We start from the raw sequence: 25,313 nt of genomic DNA, 5'->3' as shown, positions 1-25,313 counted from the left end.
CCCGATGCGGTTATTTGGTGCATCCACAAAGTAGCCGGTCGGTTTACTCTATCTGATGAGCTGGGCGGTTCTTCCATAGGTATCTTGAAAATTCAAAGTTCAACAGTTTTAGGAGGAACTACCGGTTTTATCTGTCTGAATTGAGAGAACTTAGCTTCCTGTAGAGGCTTTGTGAAGATATCAGCTACTTGTTGATCGGTCGATACGTATTCCAGCCGGATATGTTTCAGCGTGACATGTTCCCGGATAAAGTGATGCCTTATGTCGATATGCTTGGTTCTGGAGTGGAGAACCGGATTGTAAGTTATCGCTATGGCACTTGTGTTGTCACAGAAGATCGGGGACTCTTCGGCTATGACACTGAAGTCCTTCAGCTGTTGTTGTATCCAGAGGAGTTGAGAGCAGCAACTTCCGGCCGCCAAGTATTCAGCTTCCGTAGTGGATGTGGCCACCGATGTCTGCTTCTTGTTATTCCATGAAACAAGCCGGTCACCAAGGAACTGACACGTTCCGCTGGTGCTCGTTCTATCAATCTTACAACCTACATAATCTGCGTCTGAGTAGCTTGTTAGATTAAAGGACGAGTCCTTTGGGTACCACAGACCGACATCAGGTATGCCCTTTAGATACTTCAGTATCCTTTTTGCGGCTGTGTAGTGGGATTGTTTGGGATTTGCTTGGAATCTTCCACATACACCGACTGCAAACAGAATGTCCGGTCTACTCGCTGTCAAGTATAGGAGGGAACTGATCATGCCCCGGTATGCAATCTGGTCTACCGATTGGCCCTCATCATCCCTGTCCAACTTAACTGATGAGCTCATTGGAGTAGCCGCCGAGGAGCAAGTGTCCATTCCGAACTTCTTTAGTAGCTCCTTGGTGTACTTAGGTTGGCTTATGAAGGTTCCTTCCTTGAGTTGTTTAACCTGAAGACCTAGGAAGAAACTTAATTCTCCCATCATGCTCATTTCAAACTTGTCAGTCATCATTTTTGAAAACTTATCACATAGTTTAGGATCGGTCGAGCCAAAGATGATATCATCTACATAGATTTGAACAAGTAGGATATGTTCCTTCTTTTCAAATTTAAACAATGTTTTATCCACCGAACCGATGGTGAAATCATGTTGTAATAGGAATGCGGTTAGTGTATCATACCAGGCTCTAGGTGCTTGCTTTAGACCGTATAAAGCTTTGTTTAGCCGGTATACATGGTTTGGAAATGCAGCACTCTTGAAACCGGGTGGTTGTTCAACATATACCTCTTCACGTAGGTCACCGTTCAGAAAAGCACTTTTAACATCCATTTGAAAAACCTTAAAGTTTTTGAAGGCAGCAAATGCAAGAAAAATCCTAATGGTTTCAATCCTGGCTACAGGGGCAAATGATTCTTCAAAATCAATGCCTTCTTCCTGTTTGTAACCTTGTGCCACTAATCTGGCTTTGTTCCTCGTGACCAAACCGTCCTCATTGAGTTTGTTTCTAAATACCCATCTTGTTCCTATGACCGATTGATCCTTCGGTCTAGGGACTAGGTACCAGACTTTACTTCTCTCGAATTGGTTTAGCTCTTCTTGCATTCCCAAGATCCAATCCGGATCTGACAATGCTTCATCTATTCTTTTCGGCTCAATCTGGGATATGAAAGCGGAATTAAAATATCCTTCCAGAAGTTGATTCTTAGTTCGAACAGGTTTTGAAGGGTCACCTATAATTTGCTCAGGGGGATGTTTACTATTTCTTCTGAGATTCAGCTCAGGGATGTCTACCAATTTACCGTTTACTTGATCAAGGCTAGACATGTCGGTAGGCTGAGCAGGTTTGTCAGACCGACCGACTTCCTCGGATTGGACCGAAGTGTCAGCTTCCTGTTGTGGAACAGCTTGATCCGGCTGGGTTTCAATGTTACCCATTTGGTCATGGACAAACCGCCTGAAGACCGGAGTCTCATCTTCACTATCAGAATGAATATTGTTATTTTCCAATCTGTTGTGTAGATCAAAGCATGAAGCAATATTGCTTTCAACCGATTCATCGAAAACAATGTGAATTGTTTCCTCCATGGTTGCAGTTCTATTATTGTATACTCTATATGCTTTACTTACTGCTGAATATCCTAGCATGATCCCGGTATCGGTTTTTGCATCAAAGACAGCGAGTTGGTTTTTACCATTTATGTGTATATAACACTTACAACCGAAAATCCTGAGGTACTTAAGTTTAGGAACTCTGTTAAAATAAACCTCATACGGTGTTTTATTGTGAAATTTGTTTATCAAAGACCGGTTTTGTGTATAGCATGCAGTGTTGATAGCTTCAGCCCAAAATTTCTGAGCAATGCCGGAATCGACTATCATGGACCGTGCGGCTTCCTTGAGAGTCCGGTTTCTTCTCTCGGCCAGGCCATTTTGTTGAGGAGTCCTAGCACTAGACAACTCGTGTCTAATGCCGGATTCATCAAGATATGCGGTTAATGTACTATTGGTAAATTCGGTACCTCTATCACTTCGAATGCTATTAATGCGAGTTGATTTTTCATTTTGCAGGCGCTTAAGAAGTGTAATCAGGTTTGATACCGTTTCACGTTTAGATGGTAGAAATATTACCCATGTATATCTAGAATAGTCATCAATAACTACCATGGTGTAAAGCATACCTCCTAGGCTAATGACCTGAATCGGTCCAAATAAATCCATGTGAAGAAGATCTAAGTATCGGCTAGATTGGATGTTTCCTTTGCTCTTAAAGGATGACCTAGTTTGTTTACCCATTTGGCATGCTGAACAAACCTTATCCTGGTTAAATACTATATCAGGAATACCTTCAACTAGCTTTTTACCACGAATGTAGTTTAAAGTTTTCATGTTTAGATGATTTAGTCTCTTGTGCCACAGCCAGGTTTGATCAGTCTTAGCTATCATGCATATAGGATGTTCTACTCTAGTTTTCCAATCTACCTTGTAGATGTTACCTATCCTATTTCCGGTTAGTAGTACGATGCCTTGAGAGTTCTTAACTAAACATGCATGTTTAAGAAATTCTACCGTGTATCCGGCATCACACATCTGACTGATGCTAAGTAAGTTAAAACGTAGGTTTTCCACTAGAAGTACATTATCAATGGTTAGGTTACCATGGACAATCTTACCCTTGCCCACAGTTTTACCTTTTGAGTTGTCACCAAAAGTGATTAAAGCACTGGTTACTGATCTGATGTCGGTTAGCAAATTGTTGTTTCCGGTCATGTGCCTGGAGCATCCGTTGTCCAGGAACCATTCAGAGTTTCCTAGCCGTTTCTTTGGATCCTGCAAAATGTACATATTTACAACTATTTGGTACCCACATTTACTTGGGTCCACATGCGATTAGTCCCTTAGGTATCCAGACCTTGATAAATCGGACGGTCTTCTTTGCTAGGGTCTTAACTATTCTTTTGGCACTCGGTCTTGTGTATTTCGGTTTTCCTACAGATGTCCTAGATGGTGATGGTCTTTGGTTTGATGATCTATGGTTTGTCCTACGCGGTTCAGGAAAGGCTTTCTTATATCTGAGGATTTCGGCTTTTCTTTTCACAGGGTCAAGCCAAGAATCGGTTGGACTAACATAATCGTATTTTAGCTTTTCTTCCTTATAATATGCGGTCTCCTCTTCTTCAGCGGACCATGAGCTTTTAAGAAATTTTATAAAGGGAAGGTTTCCTCTTGTAAGCCTTGCTTTCTCTACGGGTTTTCGGTCTTTAGAACTATTTTCTGTGTATCCTAGGCCACGCTTACAACGAGGATGCCTGTAGTGTCTATTCAAGTTCTTTACTATATCACTAGATCTCTTATAGGCGGCCATCTTATATTGAAGTCGGGCATTCTCTTCCTCGGTTAGTTCTCTAGTCGGTTCACTGGTTTGTTCAGTCTTAGGATCTAACTTGGTTTCTAGAGTATGGGTATCATCAGATTGTATGACCTCCGGTTCGGTTATGATGAGTACCTCTGGTTCTATTGGAATAGGTATTATAGGATCGGTTCTGATGTTGAGGTGTTTAGGTAGCATGGTTAGTAGGTTCTTATATTCTTCTACCATGTCATTCAATGCATTGTATAATTCATCTTTAGTAAATTCTTCACAAGGAGAGTCAAATACCTGTTCCTCATTTGCCATGAGACATGTGAGGTCGTCGTCACTGTCACTGTGAGCCCATAGACTTCCTCCATCGTCGGCTATCAGTGCTTTCGGTACTTCACTTCCTTCACCGATTTGTTGATAATTGTTTCCGGTTATTTTGGTAGTCCGGTTTCTGGGTATCTCTCCTCGGTTTCCTGCATTCCCACTTAAAATGTCCCAAACAGTTACAGTTATAGCATCTTACATTGGATTTGTCACCATAGTAGTTGTTCGTTGGTTGGCTTCTTTTCATGAACCTCCCAAACTTCTGTGCAAGCATTGCCATGGCATCCTCGGTGAACTGTTCGGCGGTTCTGATTGGTACGGGTACAGGAACCAGTATCGATGCAGGTGTAGGAGTAGGTGCAGCCGGTTCTGTAGATGTGATTAGTGCTCTGGTTGATGTTGAGGCCGAGACTTCCTCTTCAGTTCTGGATCTCATCTCGAACTCATATGCCTTAAGATCTTCGAATACATCGTGTAGTTTCATCTTACGTAGGCTCTTCGATTCCCTCATTACCATTGTTTTTATGTCCCAAGTACTTGGAAGAGATCTCAAAGCTTTCATAATGACCTCTTTGTTGTCATACTTCTTACCCAGAGATGCTAATTCATCCAGCACACCAGTGAACCGGTCACTGTATTCCTTCATAGTTTCTCCTGGTTTCATTTTGATGCTTTCAAACCTCTGTGTGGCCACCATTATTTTGTTCTCCCTTGTTCGTTCATTTCCCTCAAAGATCTGGATGACCGTGTTCCATGTCTCCTTTGCGGTTTTGCAGTCTCTGATTTTGCAGTATGTGTTTCTGTCCACACTGTTGGAGATCTGGTTTCTTGCATGATTATCCAGGTTGTTTCTTCTTCTATCTTCAGCCGTCCATTCCTTTCTGTCCTTATCAATGAATATCGGTCCTTCGGTCAGAATGGACTCCATTTCGTCATCCAAAGTGACTAAATGCAGGTGCATGCGTGCCTTCCAGTTGGCAAAGTCATCACCTTCTAGCATTGGAGGCCTATCTTGATACATGCTTGCTTGAGTATTGAAACTAACTTCTCTGATACCAATTGTTAGGATCTAGATCGCCGCTAGAGGACCGGGGGTTGGACCGGTTAGCGGTTCTCACTCAAAGGGTGGTGATTAATCCGGTTAGAGATTAACACCGGGGTTTCAATACTACACAGCCTGTCACAAACCCTTGAACTAGGTTCAAGCGCGGAAGAGGTTTGCTTTCAGGTTGAAGCGGCACGCTTGTATGATAGGCAGAATCGGTATTGTATAGTGGAGATTTGAAGTTTGATGGGTCGGCTTCGGTAACCTGGAAGTTAGGCTTGGATAGGGTTAAGTCGGTTATAGTGGTATAGATCGGTCAAGTAATGAAACCGGCAGACAGTAAATAACAAGACAAATTTTATGGATGTTCGGAGATAAAACTCCTACGTCATCCCTTCCTCTCGAAACCGCGAGAAGGATATTCACTAAGGAATACAAGTACAAACCGATCGAGACTTATTTCCTGCTCGATAACACTCTTACAATTTACACCGAAATTGTAAAACACACTTTTACTTTTAACACTTAGGCTTTCTAAAACAACACAGTCTTATCACTTGTAGTAAATGCTCTTAGCGCTTGTTATACCAAATGTATGTCTCTCAATATCCCTTAATCTCCCTCACAATGTATGCCGCGCATTTACTCTTCTGCAACTGCCTCCTTTTATAGGTGAAATATGCCAACGGTCATATTTCACTGCCTTGAATCTGATTGGCTGAGCAGAGGTGCAGTGATTCAGTGTTTCAGAGGTTCAGACCTGCGGTCGTTTCCTCATACCTGATGGTCAACCTCAGACCTGGTATTCTGTCTCAGACCTGGTGGTCTGTTCTTCCGGTGTGTAAGACAAACCTGCCGGGTTTGTCTTTTACTTGATGTAGGCACTATCTGTTGGACAGTTGTCTGTACTTGGAAGATTTCCTTTCTGTCTTATCCCGAAGTAGAAAGATCTGGTAGTACTGTCTTCTGCAGCCTACAGTCTTTCCTCAGACTTGCATGAATATGGAAGTGTTCAGTCTGTTCCTTTGATATCGTTCTCAACAGATACCCGAAATGTCTTCTTGTACTGATCGGTCATTTGACTTAGCCGAAAGGCTTTTGGTGTGAGTGATGTAACCGGACTTCTTCCGGTTATTCCTCTGCCTTGTGGATGATCGGCTGTTTGATGATTCCGGTTTTGAGCTTTGGCCGATCCTTTCTTTGTGCGGTCACGTTCCGAATATTCTTGATCGGTTTAGTAGCTTGACCGGTTAGTTTTCTTTAGTCGGTTCTTTTGTTCATCCGGTCCGGTTCCTTGTTTCTGCATGGAAAGTTTATTTAAGTTAGGTTTATTTGAACCGGTCTGATTTTATCTAACAGAGGGTTACTCTTTGGATAATCTCTTACAACAAAAAAGATTTGATGACTGATATCTCTTGAATTAGAGTTATTGTGAAATCCTCTTTTTTATTTCTAAGAATATCACTCGGATGAAAGCGATGCTTTTAGCTTTGCTCCTACTTGTTTCCTAAAATCCGTCATAGTAGTTTTTGGATAAAATCAAAGTTTTCTTCCTTTCTCAAAATATGTTCTCTTTCTATTGAGGAAGGGACTATGAGGTTTTATTTATTTAAATGAGATCGGGCCTACAAAGATACATGTTGCCTACGTATCCTCTCTCCTTAATTTTTATGTTGAGAAGAATCATATATATTTTAGTTCGGCCATGAGTCTCTAGGTCCTGGTTAAAAATAACTCAGTCAAACCTTTCGGTCCTAGCTAAAAAGCCTCAGTTAGACTCTTCAGTCCTAGTTGGAGTTTCTTGGTCGGACCTCTTTGTCCTTAAGAACATCAAATTTGCAAGTTTGCAATTTTCATGAAAGTTTGGATTCTTTGATCCAAAGGCCTAGGTAGCTTCACAAAGCTCTTTGGAACATTATGAACATCATCCCAAGGTATTATTCAACCTTTCAGATGTTTGATTCATTCAAAATAGCTTAAATGCCAAAAATTAAGTTTTTGGTTTTAGACTTTAATGAAGTGTAAGGAGCTTGAACATAGCTTTTTTATACTCCATATGGTTGATTAGTTCCAATTAGGGGTGTAAATGAGTCGATCCGCTCATGAGCTGCTCGCGAGTGGCTCGGTCAAAGCTCAATTCGAGTTCGGTCAAAATTGAATTCGAGCCAAGCTCGAGCCAACTCGTTTAAGATTCGAGCCGAATTCGAGATTAGGTAAGACTCGCTTGATGGTTAGTCAAACTTTTTCGAGCCTAATCATATCCTTATTTTTATTATATTTACTTTTTAATCAAAATTTTAAACATACCCATAATATTATCTATGGGCTTATTGCTTATGGGCCTCCCCAAAATATACTTATAAGTTAAAAAAAAATATAGTATATAATACTTATAAAGGAAATAAATAAAATTGATATTAATTTAATTATAGAAATTTATTTTTTAATTTTTAAAATTTAAATCAAAATATAATTATATTTTAATATTATTTAATATATAAAATCTCAATGTATTATATTTTATAAGATATAAAATTATTTTTATTTAACAATAAAGTATTTATTGAGATATGTCAAAATAATATTTATAAATTAAAAATATATATAATAATTATAAGTTACAAGGAAATAAATAGATTTGATATTAATTTAATTACATAAACATAATTTTTGAAAATTAAATCAAAATATAATTATATTGTAATATTATTTAATATACGCAATCTTAATGTGTTAGATTTTATAAGATATATAATTATTTTTATTTCACTATAAAGTGTTTTATTTTTCAAAATAAACATAATAGAGTCTAATATGTTTTCAAGTTCATCTCAAATGCAATACACAACTTGAAAATATTCTTCTCAAACTTGCTTAAACATAAAATAACTTTCTTAGGTATTCTACGTGTGTTCTTATGCGAATTAATAAGTCCATTCTTATGTGAACCAAGTCCTAATTGAGGATTTACAGGGCGTAAAACAAAAAATATGTCGAGGGTTGTACGGTCAGATGAATGGAATTTCGACTTCTATTATGTTTTTTTTAATACAAGAAATTAATATATAAATATATTTAAATTCAAGTCTTTCGAGCCAAACTCGAGCCTATGATTATTTGATCGAGCCGAGTTCGAGCTTAATATTTAAAACTCGATCGAGCTCGAGCCGAGCCAATAAAAAATGAGTTGAGCCGAACTCGAGTCAAGGCTAGTTCGAGCTCGGCTTGACTCGTTTATACCCCTAGTACCAATAGACACTCATTTATGTTCCCCAAATTTGTACTTTTAAATAAATTTGGTGGCTACCAAATGATTTTGTTTAAAAATATAAAATTAGTTGGAGCAATAATATTGAATCTTGCAAATAAAATAAATAATAATTTTATAAACATGTTGAATTTTAAATGATTTAATTTATTATTAAAAATGTTATTTTATATTATAAAATATATAAACAAATAAATAGGTTAATATATAAATATATATTAATATTAGTTTATTTGTGTAAGTAAGTAGGATAAATAAAATTAATACATACTAATTTTAATTTATTTGTTTTTTTTTCAGGAATTAAGAAAAATAATGAGAGAAAAAAGGGATATTATTTACAGCCACAAAAATTCTAAATGACCGGACAAAACTAGTAGTGGTGCAAATGACCGGGCAAAACTAGTAGTGGTGCAAAATTCTTTCCGTAAATTACATCTTGGAGGGGAAAGAGACCACTGTAAATATCAACATCGCAGCAACGCTAGAGAGGAGAAGAAAAAAAAAAGAGGAAGAAAAAAAAAAAAAGCATAAAGGCTTGAGTCATATTCACAATTTTTTTTTACTTTTTTTCCGTGTTTGTAAGGTTGTTTGAGAGTTTCTTATTTGTTCAAGAAGCTTCTAACATTTTAAGAAACATTTAAGTTCACTATAAGCTCAACTCAGCTCTCATTTTGTCTTATCATTTCAATTTTCTACTTTAATGTGAGTTATTTCATTTACGGTTTAATTTTATTAAATGTTAATTGATATTAACTACTAAAGTGGGTTAAAGTTTTTTTTTCATTTTGGTGAATTATATTTTGAATTAACTTTATATTAAAAATATATAAATTTTAATTTTAAGATTAGAAAAAATAGTTTGTTATTCTCAAGCTGCTTTTGCTCAAGAATAACAACCAAAAAGATTATACAAATTACTCATATTTCAGTATTATTTAATTTTAAAATTTAAATGTCTTTAACTATTTTATAAAAACTAAAAAATTCGCAGGTTGATTTATTTATAATCATAAAATTAATATATGAATATAATAAATTTTAATTCTCTTTATTTTCTCATTTTTTTTCTCAATTTATTTATTTATTTGTGAATTATTATTATTATTACTCGTTATTATATTTAATAAGTATTACCTTTAAATTTAATATTAATATTTTAGATCGGATAGGAATTGACAAATAAATAGATAAAATAAGTGTAAATTATTTTCTAAAAATGGCTAAAATATTAGTAGTAGAGACTGTTTTTTTTAACAGGCGTGTAAGATATAGCGCCAAAACCTTTTTTCACGTGTAACTAAGCACCGAACCCTTAAAGGATCTCTTTTCAAAGGCGTTATTATTTTATATGCCAATAATTTATTTTTCCTAATTTTATAAGAAAATTTAGGTAGTGCTCTTTAGTCACAAACTGGTTTTTAAACAATCCCCGATTTGATTTAATTTTATTTCAAACTTTTCAAAGAGATATTTATATTTTATATTTATTTCTTAAAAATAAAAATAAAATTTGTTTTTGTGGGGGGACATTTTTTAAACGCGTACAGTTTTCTGGCGACTCTACTGGGGAATTTTTGATGCTTAACTTGAAAATAATATTTGGCCATCCATTTTTAGGAAAAGATATTTTACACTTACATGGGTATTAAAGACCCGGATTTTTGTTTTCTTAATGTGCATGAGCTTTGGGGCTCCATTGTGAAGATAGTATAAGGTATACATCATTGGACAAAGCTTATACATCTATTGATTATGTGCTAGTATTGTACATGTGGAATGACGATCTCAACCCGCCTTTGAGGCTTTATGTGATTTGTGAGTTGAGGAAAACCTAGGAAAAACCCTAGGTTAACCCTCTCTTCTATTCAAATATCCCTTATTCTTAAAAATGAGAGATTTTGAAATAGCGGCGATGGGAAATGTCCAAATTGAGGAGACAAGCTCTTCTTTTAAGCCACAGCAACTTTAGATAAAAAAAAATCCCAAAACCTAGTTCTACCAAGTCGTTGCCTCGTCTCGTCCTGTCGAGCAACAAAGCCACGTCGCAAAGTCTTTTATAATATGTAACAACTATATATGATAAATACATGTAATCATATAGATGAGATAGGCGTCCACAAGTACATTCTAAATTCTGCTTGAAAATAGAAGAAAAAATTAAAATGTTTAACATAACGAGTTGTTGTCTTGAGTTATACAAATATAAGATCGTTAACCGTGAAGACTAGGAGATTCAAGTGTTATATGCGAGCTAAGAAAAAAGGCTAATAATCTGGGGAATTTTATGAAGAAAACAACACGGAAGTAGACTAGAGCTAGAAATGAATCAGCAAACAAACAATGAAGAACCTGAACTAAATTGCTTCTTATGTTATTTATTTTCCTTTTGAGTTATTAATGTTTATCTCACATCGAAATATAACACGCTTTAAAATGAATTGGAAATTGGACGCCTATTATGGTTAGGACACATATGTATATAAAGGTGACACCGCTTGTCCTCACTACTTGTTTTGAACTCACTCTTCTCGTTGGTTCTACAGACTTAACATTTTCACCACGGGTCACACACGTGATCTCACAGCAGGACGTTTCATCCGAAAAATGTCTGATACGGAATTAACATCGCAATCTGCATCGCCCACCATTCCTCCTAGACTAATGGTCGATAAGAAAACTATCTTTGGCGTTATTTCGGGGATCCAAGTAGAGAGTCTCAACGAGAAGATGTCTTTACTTTACTACTAGATTGTATGAGGTAGTTACTTAATCCACTAAACAAACAAACCCAAAGTCCAGGGCTACTAGAAGACACACTAACCCCCCTGAGCCTAATGTATCAGCCACTCATACGATACATGACCCCAAAGATGAGGTGTTAGTAGAATCATGGTAAGCATCAGATAACGACGAATCTCGGGAAGCCACTCTTGAGATACTAAGGCTACAACGGATCCGAGAAGGGAATAAAGTTGTGATTGAAGAACTGAAAAAGATAGAGTCTATAGTACTAGGCATGCCTCAAGGATGGAGTACGAATACCAAAACTAAACAATCTTTAAAGACGGAAACCTCTTCACCTGTTGTAGAACAAACTACATCGCCACTAGTCATCCCAACAACATCGATATAGCCAGCTAGTCAGAGCGATCGAATAGTACAACTCAGGGCTTCTCAAATCGAAATGAAGGCACAAATAGATGCCCTAACTAAAGGAAGGTCAACACACGGAGTTGAAAGTTGAAGATTTGGGTTAAAGGCAACTAAGCTAAGAGGGTTGTGGTCCCTCACGGACTAAAATTACCACATCTGACCAAGTATGTCGGAAATAAAGATCTAGTATCCTTTATGAACATGTACTTGACGAACATCATGCTCTTACACTCAGGGAGCCCATGGTATAACAATTGTTCCCTAAATATCTTGAAGAAGTGGCACTTGAGTGGTATTTACGTCAAAACATAGTTGAACACCAGACTATTGAAGAACTAGCCAAGGTATTCATAAGCCCATGCGATATATTCTTGAAGGTGGAAAAGCATGAGAGAAAACTTATAGTATTAAGTAGGGTCCGAGTGAAACTTTTGAAACGCGCGTTGATAGAGGAAGGTCATGGATTCACTAATCAAAGGACTACCGTATAAACAAACTCAAGTGGATATAATCTACGGTAACATGAATGTAGCGTACACCAAAGTCATGTTGGTCAACAAATATGCTTTCATGGAAGACTTAATTGCTTCTGGAATGGGATAGGACGATGCGTTAAAGAAAGAATTCATTGAGGGTAGGTCGGCATACCAAAGCAATCCTCATTTTAATCAGAAAAAGTCTAAGGCACAAGTAAACTACATTGTCGATGTATGGGATATAAAAACATTAAATATCATGAATGTCGGGCAATGGCACTTTCAGGGATCATCCTCTAGACTCCATCCATATTATCCCACACTATTTAAAGGAACTACTTTGTTTACACCTAAGCTACCCAAGAAGTTTGAAAATATAGGAATGACACTATCTGAAGTTCTCCAGATTTTAAAGTAAAAGAACATAATCCAGGTCCTAACCCCGAATCCCAATAGGCCTATGTTAAGGTGGTTTCCGAATGAGTGGTGTGAATACCATCAAACTAAAGGGCATGGGATAAATTATTTTCTTTCACTAAGAGGCGTGATTAAAAATTTAATGACGATAAGATCATCTCAGTCCCAAAGGCTAAATCGAAACCCCTACCAACTCATATAGTGAATCTAATCGAGGTGCGTGAAGCTCTGATAGACAGGAGTGATCCGTCATGTTTGATAGTTGAAGATGAAAAACTTATAATCGTTACTCATATTTGTGGTGACGATATTGAAGAGTGCATACAACAAACAATGACGGTTTGGGTTACATGTCAATGACATCGAAAGCAAGAAACATAAGGCTAAAGGAGGAAGAGGTTTCACAACAAGAATATGTAGACTTGTTTTTGTAAAATGAACTACGTCGGGCCTGATTTTTTCATATTATGAGAGTACGTAGGCAACCACTCACAAGGTTCGGTCCAAAAAATAATAATTTATTTTAAAATGAACTATGGCGGGCCTGATTTTCTCATATTATGAGAGTGTGTAGGCAACCTCTCACAAGATTCGGTCCCAAAAAATAATTATTTCTTTTGCAATGAACTACGTTGGGCTTGATTTTCTCATATTTTGAGAAAAAAAACTTTTTTGATTTTTGTTCTCTGGTCTTATAATCAAGTATGATTATTATACTAGACTAGACAGATATATTTTAATTTCAGGTTGTAAAAATTAAGTGTCTATAGAATGCCCTCTGTTGAGTTATGGAGCATACACTTATAATAAACTCTACATTGTTAATTAGAGTTTATTGGGTTTATCTTTTTTGGTTTTGGGCTTGGGCCTGACCAAAGTTATTTAGGTTTATTACCTGAATGTTTACCCTATAAATATGTAATTATTAAGGGTTTACATTGTGGAGACAGAATTCTAGAGAGATAAAGTGTGAGGCAAAAACTCTGTATTCCTTCTTCTTCATAGTGAAATCTGGTGGTGGCTGAAGTGGATGTAGCTCAATTTGAGTGAAACACTATAAATCTGTGTGTTATTGTGTTCTTTTTTCTTGTGTTTTTACAGATTGTTTCAAGCTGGTCGGATTTGGGAGATACAAATTCTAACAACTAGTATCAGAGCATCTAGTCTAGATCTGAGCATTGGAAACAATGGCAAGTGAGAACAGTATAGGACATGGAATTGGAAGATTTGATGGGACAGATTATGCCTTCTAGAGAATACAGATTGAAGATTATCTCTATGGAAAGAAGCTTCATGTTCCTTTGAGTGAAAAACCAGAGAAGATGGATGAAGCTGAATGGAAACTCCTTGATAGACAGGTTTTGGGAGTTGTCCGATTGACGCTAGCCAAGACAGTTGCTCACAATGTAGCAAAGGAGAAGACCACCATGTGTCTGATGAAAGCTCTTTCTGATATGTATGAGAAACCATCTGCTAACAACAAGGTACACTTAATGAAAAGACTCTTTTACTTAAGAATGGTTGATGGTACGTATGTCACTACTCATTTGAATGAATTCAATACAATTGTGAATCAATTGCTATCTGTTGAGATTGATTTTGGGGATGAAGTTAGTGCCCTGATTTTGTTAGCATCTCTACCAAATAGCCGGGAACCTATGAGGGCAGCAATTAGTAATTCAGTTGGAAATGCTAAACTAAAATTTGTTGAAGTTAGAGATCGTATTCTTGCTGAAGAGGTTCGTAAAATTGATTCTGGTGAAACATTCAAAGATTCTGCTTTGAATGTGGAAAACAGAGGAAGAGGTAATAATAAAAATTTCAACCGAGGTAAGAGCAGATCTATGTCAAGGAGCATGAGAAGTCAGTCCAAGTCTGGGAGGACATTTGAGTGCTGGAATTGTGGTAAACAGGGTCATCTGAAGAGGAACTGCAAAGCACCGAAGAAAAACGGTGATGATAAAAATGATGCAGCCAACGTTGTTACATAATCTGTCACTGATGCATTACTTCTGTCTGTTGATAGCCCGATAGATTCATGGGTTTTGGACTCAGGAGCGTCTTTCCACACCACTGCCCACAAAGAATTAATGGAGAATTATGTGGCTGGAAACTGTGGGAAAGTTTATCTCGCAGATGGTGAGCCACTAGATATTGTTGGCATGGGGGAAATCAAATTGAAGATGGCAAATGGTTCTGTTTGGAAGATTAATAAGGTGAGACACATTCCAGGTTTAATGTGCAATCTGATTTCTGTTACACAACTTGATGAAGAAGGTCACAATTTCAGTTGTGGAAATGCTGCATGGAAGGTGACTAAAGGAGCAATTGTTGTTGCTCGAGGTCACAAAACTGGAACGTTATACACGACTTCAACTTGTAGAGAAACAATTGCTGCTGTAATTGATGACTCGAAGAACAGTGAGCTATGACATTGCAGGTTGGGCCATATGAGCGAAAAAGGGATGAAAATTCTTTTGAAGAATGGACAGATTCCATAACTGAAGTCTGTTGAACATCAGTTATGTGAAAACTACATTCTTGGAAAACAGAAACGGGTGAGTTTCTTAAAGATTGGGAAGGAGCTCAAGAAAGAAAGACTAGAGTTGGTACACACTGATGTGTGGCGACCTACACCTGTTTCTTCTATTGGAGAATCATACTACTATGTGACTTTTATAGATGATTCAACAAGAAAAGTATGGGTTTACTTTATGAAGCACAAGTCTGAAGTATTTGCTATTTTGAAGAAGTGGAAGACTTTGGTTGAAAATGAAACAAATTTGAAAGTTAAGTGCTTGAGATCCGACAATGGAGGTGAATATATCAATCTAGATTTCAAAGAATATTGTGCTGTGAATGGGATCAGTATGGTGAAGATTGTTCCCTGAACGCCTCAAGAGAATGGAGTAGCTGAACGAATGAATCAAACATTGAAAGAGCGTGCTAGAAGCATGAAATTGCATGCAGGGCTGCCTAAAACATTCTGGGCAGAAGCTATTAATACTGCTGCCTATTTGATAAACAGGGGACCCTCTGTTCCTCTTGAATTCAGAATTCTTGAAGAAGCTTGGAGCAATAAAAAGGTAAATCTTTCTTATTTGAAAGTGTTTGGTTGTTTATCATATGTTCATATTAATGAATGTGATAGGAGCAATCTTGATCCAAAGTCTAATAAATGTTTTTTCATTGGTTATGGTGATATCGAGTTTGGTTATCGTTTCTGGGATAATCAAAATCGGAAGATCATTCGTAGCAGAAATGTTATCTTCAATGAACAGGTTTTCTACAAAGATTGTGTTGGGAAGACATCAGATGGTGATTCCAAGTTGGAAGAGACTGGTACAGTCGATTTGAGACAATTTTCAGCTAAATATATACCGGTTGTCGAAGAAGAACAATGTGTTGTTGAAGATGAAATCGTTGAGAACGTGGCCCCATAGGTAAATCAGCAAACACCGGTTATACAGTTGAGAAGATCATCAAGGAATCGAAAACCAGTTGAGAGGTGGTCTCCATCTCTGAACTATATCTTGTTGACAGATAGAGGTGAACCTGAATGTTATGAGGAAGTAATACAATCTGATGAATCGATTAAGTGGGAGTCTGCTATGAAAGATGAGATGGACTCTTTGATGTTGAATCAGACTTGGGAGCTCACTGAGCTACCAAAGGGAAAGAAAGCACTTCACAACAAATGGATCTTCAAGATTAAAGAAGAACATGATAAAACCATGAGGTACAAGGCAAGGTTGGTTGTGAAAGGATTTCAACAGAAAGAAGGTATTGACTACAATGAGATCTTCTCTCCAGTAGTTAAATTGATGATAATCAGAACAATTTTGAGTTTGATTGTGAAAGAAGACATTCATCTTCAACAAATGGATGTCAAAACTGCTTTTCTTCATGGTGATTTAGATGAAGAGATTTATATGCGACAATCAGAAGGATTTGAAATCAAAGGAAAAGATGAGCTTGTGTGTAAGCTTCAGAAGAGTCTGTGTGGTTTGAAACAGGCTCCAAGGCAATGGTACAAGAAGTTCGATAGCTTCATGAAAAGTAACAATTTTTTGAGGTGTGAAGCTGATCATTGCTGCTATATCAAGAGGTTTGATAAATCGTACATTATTCTTCTTCTCTACGTTGATGACATGTTGATTACTGGAGCAAGCTTGTATGAGATTAACAAGCTCAAGAAAGAGTTGTCTGAAAAGTTTGCAATGAAGGATTTGGGTGATGCTAAACAAATCCTTGGGATGAGAATTTTCAGGGATGAAGAAGTTCTCAAGCTTTCACAAGAAGAATATGTGAAGAAAGTTCTTAGCAGGTTCAACTTGTATGATGCAAAACTAGTTACTATCCCCTTAGATAGTCACTTCAGACTATCTAAAGATCAGTCGCCTTCAATAGAGGAGGAGAAAAGTTACATGGCAACTGTTCCGTATGCCTCTGCCATTGGTTGTATTATGTATGTGATAGTTTGCACAAGACCAGACATAGCACATGCAGTGGGAGTTGTTAGCAGATTCATGAGCAATCCGGGTAGACAACATTGGAAAGCAGTAAAGTGGATACTACGATACTTAAGAGGAAGTATGGGTCTTGCTTTGTGTTTTCGAAAGTCTAATATAGGCTTGGAAGGATATGTTGATGCTGACAATGGTGGTGATGTTGATAGTAGGAAGAGCACAACTGGGTACATTTATACTTTGGGAGGTACTACAATCAGTTGGGTTTCAAAATTGCAGAAAATTGTTGCTCTTTCTAGTTGTGAGGCAGAGTATGTTGCTGTGACAGAAGCTGCTAAGGAGATGATGTGGTTACAACCTTTTTTGCGAGAATTGGGTCAAGACTACGAGGGAAGTGTGTTGCGATACGACAGTCAGAGTGCCATTCATTTGGAAAAGAATCCTGTTTATCATGGCAGGATGAAGCATATACAGGTTCGTTATCATTTCATCCGGTCAGCTTTAGAAGATGGAGTATTAGCTCTTGAGAAGATTCCCGGGAGTGAGAATCCAACTGATATGTTGACGAAAACTGTGACAAATGAGATCTGAAGTTGTGTGCAACTTCAGTTGGTCTTCTTCGTTAAGAAACCAAATGGAAAGCCACTACCGATCGAGAGATGATGAAGTTAGTCTCCAAGTGAGAGATTGTTGAGTTATAGAGCCTACACTTATAATAAACTCTACATTGTTAATTAGAGTTTATTGGGTTTATCTTTTTTGGTTTTGGGCTTGGGCCTGACCAAAATTATTTAGGTTTATTACCTGAATATTTACCCTATAAATATGTAATTATTAAGGGTTTACATTGTGGAGACAGAATTCTAGAGAGATAAAGTGTGAGGAAAAAACTTTGTATTCCTTCTTCTTCTTCATAGTAAAATCTGGTGGTGGCTGAAGTGGATGTAGCTCAATTTGAGTGAACCACTATAAATCTGTGTGTTCTTGTGTTCTTCTTTCTTGTGTTTTTACAGATTGTTTCAAGCTGGTCGGAATTGGGAGATACAAATCCTAACACCCTCTTGGACGAAGTTTGAAGATGACCTCTTACCTTATAAAACGTATGTCCAAGCTTGATTAAATATGCACTAATTTTGTAACCCAAAAATGTAAAATATTTAAAGGAGAAAAGATTCAACTTGGGTTGTGCATCTTCTACTCTATTTTACCTTTCATAACAACATGTATTCGAAGAATGAGATGCGTGGCAATAGCAATATTCCTGCAAAATACATGTACAAGATAACAACATATGCAAACATAGCATACTAAAACCATGTGTACATATATAGATACTCCATATACATTTGAAAGACGATGTATCTATGCAGTTCTATATGACAAACAAAATTGTAGAGATACCCTTCGAATAGTATCCCCTACAGAAAATAATTGTTAACAAACCAACAACCATGAGTTGTGGTGTATCTTGTGTTTCATCGATGACTTGATCATGGTGATCAAGAAATTACATCTGTGACAGAAATGAAAACTGGACCGCATTAACCGAAATTTGCATTAGGGTGAGAGTTTGAATTTTGGTTACAAAGGTTTGATAATTCCACAATAACAAAACCCACAAAAAACACACATAACAATTTGTTTTTAAGGATGTCAGTCAATTTCTTACGTTCCAAAAGAATCATAAGTAACAATATAGAAAAGAGTTTTTAATCAAATCAATGATGAAAAACTACCAAGAAGATTGAGTTCACATATCGTAGGATAATGAGCAACTATTAAGAAACAGCGAGTTCTCACATCAACGGATGATGAACAACTGTTGACAAAATATAGAGTCGTCACATCAACAAGATAATGAGTGACTTTCCGGGGAAGAAATAATGAGTCCTCATATTAACGAATAATGAGCGACCACTAAAAAACATTGAATTCTCACATAAAAAGATAATGAGCAATTTATAGAAAAACACAAAGTTCTCATGTCAGCAAGATGATGGGCGGCTTGTGTAACAAACATAGAATCCAACACGCTTAGGCTGATGTCTCGCAAAATGACACAAACAATGAACTCAACATACTAAGGTTGTTGATTCACATAACATAAATGAACTCAACACGCTAAGGTTGTCGATTCATGAAACAAAAATGAACTCAGCACGTTAAGGCTGTTGATTCATGAAACAAAAATGAACTCAGCGCGCTAAGGTTGTTGATTCATGAAATGAAACAAATGAACTCGGCACGCTAAGGCTGAAGTAATCATGAAACAAAACAAATGAACTCGTCACGCTAAGGCTGACCGATTCATGAAATGAAACAAATGAACTCAGCACACTAAGGTTATCGATTCATGAAATAAAATAGATGAACATAACACGCTTAAAGTTGTCGATTCATGAAATAAAAAAATTAACTCAGCACGCTAAGGTCGTCGATTCATGAAACAATGCAGATGAATTCAGAATGCTTAAGGCTGCCAATTAATAAAATGAAACAAATAAACTCAGCATGCTAAGGCTATCGATTAATGAAATGAAACAAATGTACTCAATATGCTAAGGATGTCGATTCATGAAATGAAATAAATGAACTCAACACACTAAAGCTGCCAATTCATGAAACGAAACAAATGAATTCAACGCGCTAAGGGTGTTGATTCATGTAACAAAACAGATCACACCCGAGATCTGTTGACACTAACGATGAATACAGCACGCTAAGGTTGTTGACTCTTGAAATAAAATAGATTGCCCTTGGGATATGTTGATACTAACGATGAATCTAACACACTAAGGTTGTTGACTCTCGAAATGAAACAGATCGTGCCCAAATCAGTTGAAACTAACGACAAATCCAGCACGTTAAGGTTGTTGACTCTCAAAATGAAATAGCTCGCGTCTGAATCTATTGACACTAGAGACGAATCCATCACGCTAAGGCTACTGACTCTCAAAATGAAACATATCGTGTCTGAATCTATTGACACTAACGATGAATCTAACATGCTAAGGCTATTGACTCTTGAAATGAAATAGATCGCGCCCGGATCTGTTGACACTAACGACGAATCCAGCATGCTAAGGTTGTTGACTCACGACATGAAATAGATCGCGCCCGGATCTCTTGACGCACGCGATGGCTAAAGATAATCCTCATAGCTTGATTTGAGGACTCCCCAAAACTTGGTACCAAAGTACTTGGTATGAGTTGAAAGAAATAACCCAACAACATGCGAGTATTTTACTTTCTTAATTCATGAATGCATATTTGGACCTAAGGCCACAAAATTGTGATGCATTTGTTAGCCTTGACCGGTAACAATGAATGCATGTTTGGGAATTCAAAAATCACAAAAGTTTTGGAAATTCATGATGCAAAATGCATGATTAGTCTTGGGATAAATGAATACAGACTTGAAAATTCCTTGGTGAATGCCAAGACATTTTGCTTTCTTTCCCTAAAAGTTAGTGAAGATTTTGATCCCATCGTCGCATGATTAGCTCTAGACCAAAATGTCTTCAGCGTTACAAGACCCATGAAAAGTACTAGACTGTTTTAGAGGAGGTCTAATTTAGTCAAGGTTTTTTCTCGATACAAAAGGAATCACTTCATACTAAGTTCATAATCGTATGCTCGTGATTGTTTTCAAAAATGGTTATCAAAAACCAAAATGTGATTTTTGTTGAAGATTTTGATTTTTCATGTCTTTCATCTTACAGGCTTGGCATTTTCGGAACTTCATCTACTTTTGTAGGTTTTTTTAAGAGAGAAATCTTAAAAACTTTATGTTCGAGCGAGTTTTTACTCGGGGTGATAAGTTGAATTGATACGCCTAACAAAATTGTCAAGCGGTGATTTCAAAACCTTAAGCGTTGTGACTATATTTTTTTACAACTGGGGTATATTTGGCCGAATCGGCACACCTAGTGATATTGACCAGTGGTGATTTCAAAATTTCAACCTTCACAGAAGTGACAATCGTTTTTTTTTAAGTATCATTAGTATATCTCATTCATCAACATACCTAGCGATATTGCATAGTCATGATTTAACTGTCTCAACCTTATTAAGATAAATTTCATATATCTAGTCTTAAATACAATTAAAATATATAACTCAATTAACGTACGATAATAAATGTTATTTTTAATAAATTGATTAATATTAGAAAAAAAATTATGTTTATTATACAAATAAAATTTTTTTATTTCAATTTGATACAAATGTTCATTTTTAACTTTACTTACAAAAGAAATGTAAGAGTTTTTGTTTTTATACCTAGTCTAGAAGTGATGAACAAAAATTGAATGAGTATTAAAAGTGAAATTTGATAGAGAAATAATCATTTCTTATTTGAAATTGTGTAATTAGACATTCTATTCAAAAATTATTACTACAAGGATTTCTAATTAAAGTTAGTAATTCTGTTTCAAAATTGAATTACTAACCCATTTTTTCTCTAAATAATAATATTTGATATTTGCATGTCATATTGGATATGATAAGAGATCTATGGAATTTTTATTTTATTTTTAATTTTTTGAACACTTTAAAAATAATATAAAGATGTATAATAGTTTAATATTTAAATTACAAAAAATAACTTAATTAATTTATACTGTTTAGTTAAATTGTTTATAAGTTTATTAACTATATGTGTACACAAAATGTTCAAATCTCGGTAAAATCATATTATAAATTTTTATTTTGTTTTTGAAGGCTTTTTCAAGGTAATCCATCTATGTCATGCATAGATTATATCAAATATATATATTTGAAATTTGATTTAAACTTTAAAATAAAATTGCAAGAGCATATCTAGAAAAACATGCTTAGATTCTAGATCTTGGCTCAATTGCATGAAAAAATGGAATTACTATAGTTTTTTTGTCACTTACAAAAATAAAATTATTACTAGCCTTAATTCCATATGTTCACATTATTATTATTTTTTATATAAATATAATATATTTCAATTTAATTTAATTTAATTTAAGATGATAAAAGTACATTAAGGAAGTTAAATTTTTAATTAATAAAATATTATCCTTAAAAGAAAAAGAGTTTTGACCAAAAATATTGTAAATCACCAAAACAAAGTTAGGTTGAGGGAAAAAATAATGTGATCGTCCATGTGTGCGCAATCACAAATTCACAAGGCAGAGACCTGATTAGGGTTCATTAACTTTCCAAAGAATCGTTCTTTGTCGTCCATGAAGTCTGTCAGCGATAATAATACAATGATCAGTAATCAATGTATCACCCCTCAATCCTTTTCATCCCCAAAAGGTCAATTCTTGATACTGTGAGAGTTATTTCAGCAATTTCACACAGGAATTTTGCGAGTAAGTTCTTCAACTCTCTTTCTCATGGTATTGTTTGATTTTCTATTCGTTATCATTCGCTCCCTCTTTCTATATCTACGATGGTCCGAATCAATTATTTACCGCTACAAAGTCGTCTATATATTCTTTCCGATTTGATGTTGCTGGCAAATTATGCTTCAGTCAGCCCTAAAAAATAATAGGGTTGCAAGTTGCAGGAATTAAGCAAACTGCAGGGAGAAGATAGGGCACGATTAAACCTGTTGTATTCGGTCCTGATTTTGGAAAATGTTTAAACTTGTTTCCATTTTTTATCTTACTGAAGAATCTTTTGAGTTTTTCACTTGAATGAGAACCCTTCATCTAATCTGTATATAATCTCACAGGCATTTATCAAGATCATAAATCTGAAATTTAATTGATAAAACTTGTTTCATCTTTATTGCAGTGGATTTTGAGGTTGATGGAAATGTTGATGGTGAGGTGCTGGGTATTTCAGCTGATATGGGTAGTAGTAGGAACGATGAAGACAATGACTTGGCTGCGGTTAGCTCTTTCGAAGGTTCTTACCAACATGATGATGACGATGAGTTTAACCAAGGCCTTTCCGGCAGGGAATTGGCTTTGCTTGATGAACAGCCCAAAGCTTTAAATGTTTCACGTCCTGATGATGAACCTTTTTTGGGACAGGAATTTGAATCTGAAACTGAAGCTCATTCATTCTATAATGCGTATGCCACACGAATTGGCTTTGTCACCCGAGTGAGCAAACTGTCACGGTCAAGACGTGATGGTTCTGCTATTGGCAGGGCTCTTGTTTGCAACAAAGAGGGATTCAGAATACCAGATAAGCGTGAAAAGATTGTAAGACAAAGGGCTGAAACAAGAGTTGGATGTCTGTCCATGATTTTGGTTAGAAAAGTGAGTTCTGGGAAATGGGTTGTTACGAAGTTTGTGAAGGAACATACTCATCCTCTCACTCCTGGGAAAGGTCGCCGAGACTTAATCTGTGACCAATACCCGGTATATTCTCAAATCTGTTCTTTCTTGTTAAATGACTAAAATATCTTTGTATTTGATATTTTGAAATGTTATAAAAAAGAATAAGGATATTTTATTTATTGATTGGATTTTCAAAGTGATTGATGATAGGATAAGGGGTTATTTTGATTAAATCTATATAACCATTCATCAAACAAGGCCTTAGTAACCCGCAACGGTGGCCTAGGTTTTCAAGACAACTATTAGTATCTCGATAGGGGACAATGTAAGAGTCCAATCCTCTGACACCCTGCAACCCTAGCCGCAAGGGGCAAATGGAATTTAGAATGGGAATAGTCGATCAGGCTTAAAGATGTTTTGTGTGTGTTATGCCTCCTCCCAAGACATCTTGTACACTAAGTCAAAAGAACAAAATACGGGTAGAATTAAATGGCATGTGGGATGTGGTTTAATTCTAAATGAAGCACTTGGATTAAGCTGAGGGGTCACATGGTAGTGGGTTATTGTGTTAGTCTCACCACCTAATTCAAAATAACTCCTGCAGGGTAGCTCAAGAAAAACAAGGATAGCTTAAAAGACATGAGTATGCGGTTTGATTCTAATTGAAGCACCTGGATTAAGTTGAGGGGTCATGGAAATAGTTGTTGTCTTAGTCTCCCCAACTAACCTAGAGTAAACTCATCCAGGGTAATTCAAGAGAAAAACACATGTAGCTTAAGTGGCATGAGGTATGTGGTTTGATTCTCATTGAAGCACCTGGATTAAGTTAAGGGGTCATGACAATGAGCTGTTGTGCTAACCTCCCCATCTAACTCGATGTAACTCACCCATGGTAGCTCAAGTAGTAAAAAGATTTGAAGTCAATAGGTTGAGATCTCAAGTTCGATTCGTACTAAAAGCACCTTGATTGAAGTGGGATTATGATGATAAGATGTTGTGCTAGCCTTTTCCAGGAAAAAAGACTTCCTAGGAAAGATGAAGAAAAGACATAACAATAAGCCACGGATGGAATTGTGTTAAAAAAAAAAACTGACCTGTAGTAGTTTGCTACGAGAATATGTTGAGCTATGGAGATTCTATCTTCTATATTAGATTAGATTCGTACTGAAAGCATCTTGACTGAAGTGGAATCATGATGATGAGATGTTGTGCAATCCTCTTCGAGAAAATTTTGTCTAAAAAAAAAATCTGAGCTGGAGTAGTTTGGTACTAGAATATGTTGAGCTATTGATATTTTATCTTGTTTTAGTTGAACAAATGCTAGAATTTATATTCTCTTGACTGACTTGAGGAAATTTAACTTGCCATATTGACCATTAGCATTTCTTTATGTCTAAATCTTGTCAAATTTGTATATTTGTTTCCTTCCTTCAAACATTTCTTTAAATATTTCTATTTAGCTTATTTGCTTGGGCATGGTTTTGTAGAATGAGCATGATAAAATAAGGGAGCTATCCCAACAGCTGGCTATTGAGAAAAAGAGATCTGCAGCCTATAAAAGGCATTTGGAGATGTTGTTTGAGCACATTGAGGAGCATAACCTGAGTTTGTCTCAGAGAATCGATTGCATAGTAGACAATGTAAAAGAGATGGAATCTCGGGAAGAGAAGAGACATAGACAGAGTTGAATTTAGATCATTGTATAAGTTTCTTTTCTCTGATTATTTAACAAGATCGATCATAAACAACACATGGAATTTGGTTGGTCAATTGTTTTTTATTCGCGTTTGATGCTGATTTGTAGAGCTTCTATGCCATATTTTTTAGCCTGAAAATGTTCAGTAGTTACATATTTTACATTCTAATAATTTGTAGTTTTATTTGTTGTTTATTGCAGTAAAGTCCAGTTGTAAAGATCCAATAGCAATTGCAAATCTATAATATCAACATTTTATAATTGGAGAAATGTAATTAGGAAGGTTAGAATTGAAGAGTTGAAACATTAAAGTTCATAATTCATCCTTATTTTAGTAATGTAGAATCAATATATTT

The 25,313-nt window shown here is 36.1% G+C and overlaps 1 protein-coding gene across 1 annotated transcript; it reads left to right on the top strand.

The window, feature by feature from the left end:
* The first annotated feature begins 22,107 nt into the window (after positions 1-22,107).
* LOC124941725 (protein FAR1-RELATED SEQUENCE 5-like) lies at positions 22,108-25,162 on the top strand. The gene is made up of 3 exons (XM_047482073.1): positions 22,108-22,340; positions 22,768-23,342; positions 24,749-25,162. The coding sequence occupies exons 1-3, from the start codon at positions 22,250-22,252 to the stop codon at positions 24,947-24,949; spliced, it is 867 nt and encodes a 288-aa protein (XP_047338029.1). The 5' UTR covers positions 22,108-22,249; the 3' UTR covers positions 24,950-25,162.
* Positions 25,163-25,313: the final 151 nt, after the last annotated feature.

This window comes from Impatiens glandulifera, chromosome 6 (assembly GCF_907164915.1).
Source record: "Impatiens glandulifera chromosome 6, dImpGla2.1, whole genome shotgun sequence".
In the NCBI taxonomy this organism is placed as follows: Eukaryota; Viridiplantae; Streptophyta; class Magnoliopsida; order Ericales; family Balsaminaceae; genus Impatiens; species Impatiens glandulifera.
The sequence above is the reverse complement of the archived record's forward strand: the minus strand, read 5'-3'. Positions and strand labels throughout refer to the sequence as shown.